The 7500-nt window shown below is 40.1% G+C and overlaps 1 protein-coding gene across 1 annotated transcript in view; it reads left to right on the forward strand.

Annotated features, from left to right (window-relative positions):
* The window catches only part of LOC119582739 (myosin heavy chain, muscle-like), a 10209-nt gene that overhangs the window by 137 nt on the left and 2572 nt on the right, over positions 1-7500 (forward strand). The window contains exons 1-17 of the mRNA XM_037931172.1: positions 1-389; positions 530-557; positions 898-1000; positions 1108-1197; positions 1314-1476; positions 1662-1765; positions 1901-2038; positions 2144-2413; positions 2536-2706; positions 3886-4216; positions 4347-4399; positions 4511-4598; positions 4750-4867; positions 4979-5096; positions 5331-5804; positions 5947-6833; positions 6942-7020. The exon at positions 1-389 is cut by the window's left edge and continues 137 nt beyond it. Of these exons, the coding sequence (XP_037787100.1) occupies positions 1-389; positions 530-557; positions 898-1000; positions 1108-1197; positions 1314-1476; positions 1662-1765; positions 1901-2038; positions 2144-2413; positions 2536-2706; positions 3886-4216; positions 4347-4399; positions 4511-4598; positions 4750-4867; positions 4979-5096; positions 5331-5804; positions 5947-6833; positions 6942-7020 (3604 nt within the window). The remainder of the gene's footprint in view (positions 390-529; positions 558-897; positions 1001-1107; positions 1198-1313; positions 1477-1661; positions 1766-1900; positions 2039-2143; positions 2414-2535; positions 2707-3885; positions 4217-4346; positions 4400-4510; positions 4599-4749; positions 4868-4978; positions 5097-5330; positions 5805-5946; positions 6834-6941; positions 7021-7500) is intronic.

Consider the following 7500-nt stretch of genomic DNA (forward strand, 5'->3'; position numbering starts at 1 on the left):
GGTTCCCGATGAGAAGGAGAGCTATGTGCAGGGCGAGATCCAGGGCACCAAGGGAGACCTGATTACTGTTGGCCTTCCGAAAGGAGAAACGAAGACTTTCAAGAAGGATCAGGTGACTCAGGTCAACCCTCCCAAGTACGAAAAGTGCGAAGACATGTCTAACTTGACCTACCTTAACGATGCCTCCGTCCTGTACAACCTGAAGACTCGTTACCAGGCTAGACTTATCTACACCTACTCTGGCCTCTTCTGTATCGCCGTCAACCCCTACAAGCGTTACCCCATCTACACCAACCGTGTCGTCAAGATCTACCAGGGCAAGAGGCGTAATGAGGTGCCTCCCCATCTCTTCGCCATCTCTGACGGGGCCTACACGGCCATGGTGCAGTGTAAGTTTGAATGAGCTTATTGATAATTTCACAGAGTAAATGACTGATAGCTGCTTCAAGATAAATTGCGATAGTTGGTTTGTATAAAGTGGAACAATTTAATTTTCCAGTTAAATGAATGCCTTTCTTTCTTCTTTCAGGTCGTGAAAACCAGTCCATGCTGATCACGTAAGAAATGATTTTTATAACCTTTTTGATTTATCATTAATATTTCTGCACAGACCATATTTAGAGTAAAGTGATAATCTAGAGCAATATGAGGCACTTCAGTCCAGAATGATATAAAACATTTCAGCATGAGATGACAGCTATCACTTACTAATCCCAAACTTACACACGTAAATGCAAAAGCAAGTACTCGCACACACACAATCACACACACACACACACACACACACACACACACACACACACACACACACACACACACACGCACACACATGCACACACACACTTCAGTTCAAGCATGCTTGTAAATGTTTTCACTGGCACACGCCTTCTTCCGCAGCGGAGAGTCTGGTGCTGGCAAGACTGAGAACACAAAGAAGGTGCTGTCCTACTTCGCCAACGTCGGCGCTTCTACTAAGAAGAAGGACGACGAGAATAAGCCGGTAATATACTTCACATGATCTGACACGGAAACTTTATCATTAGTATCACTCATAATAAAAGTGCTGAAGAAGCTTCGTACTTACGTCGAACTCACTCCCTTCTACAGAACTTGGAGGACCAGATCATCCAGACCAACCCTGTGCTGGAGGCCTTTGGTAACGCCAAGACCGTCCGCAATGACAACTCTTCCCGATTCGTACGTGTTTATAACAGTAAATCTGCAATACATTTCTGAATTACACTCGAGACATGAGCTGCATATGAAGCTAACCCTGCCACTAATTTAAGTCCATTTATTTTTCCTATTAACAGGGTAAGTTCATCCGCATCCACTTCGGTCCGTCTGCTAAGCTCTCTGGTGGTGACATCGAGGTGTACTTGCTGGAGAAGGCTCGTGTCATCTCCCAGCAGTCACTCGAGCGCTCCTACCACATCTTCTACCAGCTCATGTCCGACCACGTCCCTGAAGTCAAGCGTGAGTAAAATCAGCACATATGTTTTTTCTCTCTTGCTGGAATATTAGCCTGATTAAGGTTGAAAGATGTTTGGATCTCCCTTACTTATAATATTAAGGCATATATAATATAAAGATGAACAGAGAACTTAGACAAGAAAAAGATTCAGACACACACAAGTTAAGCATGTTCTTCATCTTTTCAGCATTGTGTCTCCTGAGCAATGATATTTACGACTACCACTATGTGTCACAGGGCAAGGTCACTGTTGCTTCCATTGACGACAAAGAAGAGATGGACTTCACCCATGTAAGGAAACATTAGTTTGACCGACAGATGGTTATACTGTTTAAATATTGTTCAGATTGGTGTTCTGCATTAGCGGAATCCAAAAGAAATGGTTTTACAATGCCTTAAGTTTATATAGGATCTCTGCATCTTCAGAAAGCCTTCACGATCCTCAACTTTTCCGATCAAGACCGAGACAACTGCTATAAGGTCACTGCAGCTGTCATGCACTTCGGAGCCTGCAAGTTCAAGCAGAGGGGTCGAGAGGAGCAGGCCGAACCTGATGGTACTGAGGTAATAAACTGAGATGTTCATCTTACGTCTTCTCATGTTCGTTTTTCTTCTGAACCACCTTGCAGTGTTTCTGATTTTATTTATATTCATTTGTTTTTTTCCTAGGCTGGCCATGTTGTCGCAAAATTGCTTGGTGCCGATGGGGATGAACTTTACAAGAATCTTTGCAAGCCTAAGATCAAGGTCGGTGCCGAGTTCGTCACTCAGGGTAGGAACGTCGACCAGGTCTCTTACTCTGTTGGTGCTTTGGCCAAGGCTATATATGACCGCAACTTCAAGTGGCTTGTAAAGAAGTGTAACATTACCCTTGAGACTGGCCAGAAGCGCGTTATGTTCATCGGTGTGCTCGACATTGCTGGTTTTGAGATTTTCGATGTAAGTAGCTGAAAATGATTTTTATAACTTTCTCTATGAGGGATCTTGTATGTTTTGTTTAAATATCATGAAGTACATCTGCTTAAAGTAATACATGTTTTCTCTTTATTTACGGAATGCAGTTCAACGGCTTCGAGCAGATCTGCATCAACTTCTGTAATGAGAAGTTGCAGCAGTTCTTCAACCACCACATGTTCGTGCTGGAGCAAGAGGAGTACAAGAGGGAAGGCATCAACTGGACTTTCGTGGACTTCGGTATGGATCTGCAGGCCTGTATTGATCTCTTCGAGAAGGTAATGAATCTGCATGGAAACGGCCACCCAGTTATACAGATATTCCTTTGTTTTGTTTTTCTTCTTCCATAACTGGCACTGTATATACCAACAAAACCCCTTTTTTCTGCATTCATCTACACGCAAATGTCTATATATGACATGATGACACTCGGTAACACCCGTTATGACTGATGTGGTTTATGGACTGAACATAATATCAAATTTACACCAAAAGAACATTATAGAAATATGTATTGTATAATGCATAGATAGAATAATTTTCCTGAAAAGTAACACTGAAGCTCTGACAGATATATAAAAGACTGGACTGAGCCTTTGTTGTCATTCGCCTCATATTTACTGTATTTATCAAAAATGTTCTAAAAATATTTTACTACTTATTCCAGGAATGCTTACACATGTAGATGTAGAAATTTATACCTGTATACAATAACTTACTGCTGTTTGTATGTCAAACTAATACTGTTTCCTTGGTTTTCATGTCCTTGAAGAATGAAAGTAATTGAGAAAGCTACTGAGAAACTATGGCTTTGATGATTATTAGTTCAACTCTTCGTGTGCATGGTGAACATCTTACAACTCTTTGATAGAAATCCCAGATATCAATGCAATGTGTGTGGATAACTTACAGCATGTTTCTTAGACCCTCTTATTTCTGTATCCTGCCTCCCCTTTTGTGGTAGATCTAAGATTATAAATACACTTACGACTGTCTCCCTTACCCAATAATATCTAATTTCCTTCCACCCTACACATCTCCCTAACCCTTTCAAGGTGAGATAAACTTTAAGACTATTCATCTTGCTTTGACTGTTCCCCGGCAGCATCGTGAGCATGAGGAACAATCTCACCACCGGAATGCATCTAGGGCTCACCAGCTCTGCCTGTGAAAGAAGAACATACACAAGTTACTATTAACAGTTAAAATGAATATGGTCTGGATCTTCTTGGAAAGATTCTGCAGGTAAAACAAAAACACACACACAAAATAAACTAAAATAAATCAAATATAGATATATTTTTACCAACAATAGTTGGGATAAAATGATCCTATTTGCCTGCTCTCATTACTGTTGCATATTCATCAGTTAATAGAACTTGCATTAACTGTAAAACAGGACTGCTCTTTGTCACTATCGGTAATACATATATGAACCATTCACTGCTTTCCTGCAGCCTCTAGGTCTCCTGTCTATCCTAGAAGAAGAGTCAATGTTCCCAAAGGCAACCGATAAGACCTTTGAGGAAAAGCTGAAGGTTAACCACCTGGGCAAGTCGTCCAACTTCATCAAGCCTAAGCCAGCTAAACCAGGCCAGAAGGAATCCCACTTTGCCATCGTTCACTACGCCGGTACTGTGCCCTATAACCTTGCTGGCTGGCTGGAGAAGAACAAGGACCCCCTCAACGACACTGTCGTGGACCAGCTAAAAAAGGCCAGCAACGGCCTCACAGTGGAGCTATTTGCTGACCATCCCGGCCAGTCCGGTGATGCGACAGGCGGCAAAGGTGACATATTCTCCTTTTTTTTTAGCCATACTTATTATTTTTCAAATGAATTCATTGTTCATGTCACTAAAACAAGAAAAGAAGTACAGCTCCTCTTAAAACAAAATTATATCATTGCTTCTTCTCTCAGGTGGACGCGGCAAGAAGGGAGGTGGCTTCACTACTGTGTCATCTGGATACAGGGTAATTAACTAAGAGTGTTCCTTGATACTTTTTCACAATGATATGAAATATATACAGACATGCAAGAAAAAGATAAATATCTCTCCGATAACTTTTCATTTCCACTCTCAGGAACAACTAAACAACCTGATGAAAACCCTGAACGCTACTCAGCCTCACTTCATTCGTTGTATCGTACCTAATGAGACCAAATCTCCTGGTAAGTTAATAGTTCAACATTTATATTTTAATATGTCGGAAGAAATACATTTCTGACATAGGAAAATATTTATAATCTATTGCATTCTTGAGAAGACAGTGTTGCTACTGAGGAAAATATACATCATGTACAACAACCACATTTCTTTTAGGTGTCGTTGAAGCTCCTCTGATTATGCATCAGCTTACTTGTAATGGTGTGCTCGAGGGCATCCGTATCTGCCGAAAGGGCTTCCCCAACAGAATGCTCTACCCTGACTTCAGGCATCGGTGAGTTCTAGTCATATGAGTAAACATGGTTAAAGAATATGATGTCTTTTGCATTGAAATTCTTCCGTGTATAAAAAAATATATGAAAAGTAAGAATATTTTCTTCTTTAGTTACCGTATCCTGGCTGCAAAGGCCATGGCTGCTTGTGACGAAGATAAGAATGCAGCAGCTGTCTGTCTCGAAGCTGTTAAGCTGCCAGAGGAGAATTACCGTCTTGGCAACACCAAGGTAAGAAAATAGTGAAGGATAAGTGTACATATGGGACATAACAACCTCTCTTTCATGCGACTGTTTATTTAATGATCATATTCTTGAAATGTATGCCAAGAAAACAATTCACCAATTAAGCATATGAGCATTCTTCTTTAACATGATTTACAGATAAGCTTATCTGACTCTATATTTATAAATCATTTTTTTATGACATTGCCCTCAGCCATTAGATTTCTTTTGAACTTTCAGGTGTTCTTCCGAGCTGGTGTCCTAGGTTCTCTTGAGGAGATTCGAGATGATCGTCTGGCTCAGGTTTTGTCCTGGATGCAGTCATGGATTCGTGGATACACCAGCCGTATCCAGTACCAGAAACTCCAAGAGCAGCGTGTTGCCCTCATTGTTGTTCAGCGCAACCTGAGGAAGTACCTCAAGCTCCGCAACTGGGCTTGGTACCGCATGTGGCAAAAGGTCAAGCCACTTCTCAATGTCACTCGTGTCGAAGACGAGATGCGCGCCCTCGAGGAGAAGGCAGCTAAAGCCCAGGAAGATTATGAACGTGAAGCTAAACTTCGTAAGGAACTCGAGACCGCCAATGCCTCGCTGCAGGAAGAAAAGAACAATTTACTAGCAGCCCTTGAGTCAACGAAAGGCAATGTTTCTGACTTTCTGGACAAGCAAGCTAAACTGCAGAGCCAGAAAGCTGATCTTGAGGCTCAGCTGAATGTAAGTAAGATGGTTTACAGTATGATAATAGTAACAACAGTAATAATAATAATAATAATCTAAGGACTGCTGCAATATTGAAATTACGAAGGAAATATCTTTAGATATTGTAAATATTTTCATATATCAAACTCCATTACAGGAAACAAATGAGCGTCTTCAGAAGGAGGAGGAAGCTCGCAATCAGCTCTTCCAGGGAAAGAAAAAGACTGATCAAGAAATTTCAGGTCTTAAGAAAGATCTTGAAGATCTTGAACTTGCTATGCAGAAGTCGGAGCAAGACAAGAACACTAAAGATCATCAGATCCGCAACCTGAACGATGAGATTGCCCATCAGGACGAACTCATCAACAAGATCAACAAGGAAAAGAAACATCTTCAGGAGTGCAACCAGAAGACAGCGGAAGACCTCCAGAATGTGGAAGATAAGTGCAACCACCTCAACAAAGTCAAAGCCAAACTTGAGCAAACACTTGATGAACTTGAGGATTCTCTTGAGCGAGAGAAGAAAATGCGGGGTGAGATGGAGAAATCGAAGAGGAAGGTTGAAGGCGACCTTAAGCTGACGCAAGAGGCTGTTGCTGATCTTGAACGAAATCAAAAGGAATGTGAACAGACTATCCAACGTAAGGAGAAGGAGATTGCAGCAGTATCTAGCAAACTCGAAGATGAGCAAGGTTTAGTTTCTAAATTGCAGAAACAAGTAAAGGAAATGCAAGCTCGCATCGAAGAGGTTGAGGAAGAAGTGGAACACGAACGCCAAGCTCGTTCAAAGGCTGAAAAGTCTAAAACTCTTCTCGGCCGTGAACTGGAGGAGCTTGGTGAACGTCTGGACGAAGCTGGAGGTGCAACTGCTGCTCAGATTGAGCTGAACAAGAAACGTGAAGCTGAACTGGTTAAGCTTCGTCGTGATCTTGAGGAGGCAACGATTCAAAATGAAGCCTCACTGGCTAATCTTCGCAAGAAGCACAATGACGCTGTGTGTGAAATGTCTGACCAGATTGACCACCTCAACAAAATGAAGGCTAGGTATTTTATATAGATACCTTTTGGTGATGCTTTGTCCTGATCAAATCTCTTTATTCATATATTATGCTTTTGATCAGTAAAGGACTAAGGATTAAATTATTTTTTCAGGACTGAGAAGGACAAGGAAGCCATGAAGAGAGAAGCCGATGATGCAAGAGCTGCTATGGACTCTCTAATGCGTGACAAGGTAACTCTATTATGGTTTTACATACATGCACACACACACACACACACACACACACACACACACACACACACACACACACACACACACACACACATTCTCTCTCTCTCTCTCTCTCTCTCTCTCTCTCTCTATATATATATATATATATATATATATATATATATATATATATATATATTATATATATACATACATATATATATATATATATATATATATATATATATATATATATATATATATATATACATACACATACATACAGATATACACACACATATACATATACATACACACACAATTACAAACACACACACACACACACACCTCTGTATGTATATATATATATATATATATATATATATATATATATATATATATATATATATATATGTCATATATATTATATATTATATATATATATTATATATATTATATATATATATATATATATATATATATATATATATATAATCTAAA

The sequence above is a fragment of the Penaeus monodon genome, chromosome 16 (genome assembly GCF_015228065.2).
Source record: "Penaeus monodon isolate SGIC_2016 chromosome 16, NSTDA_Pmon_1, whole genome shotgun sequence".
Classification (NCBI taxonomy): domain Eukaryota; kingdom Metazoa; phylum Arthropoda; class Malacostraca; order Decapoda; family Penaeidae; genus Penaeus; species Penaeus monodon.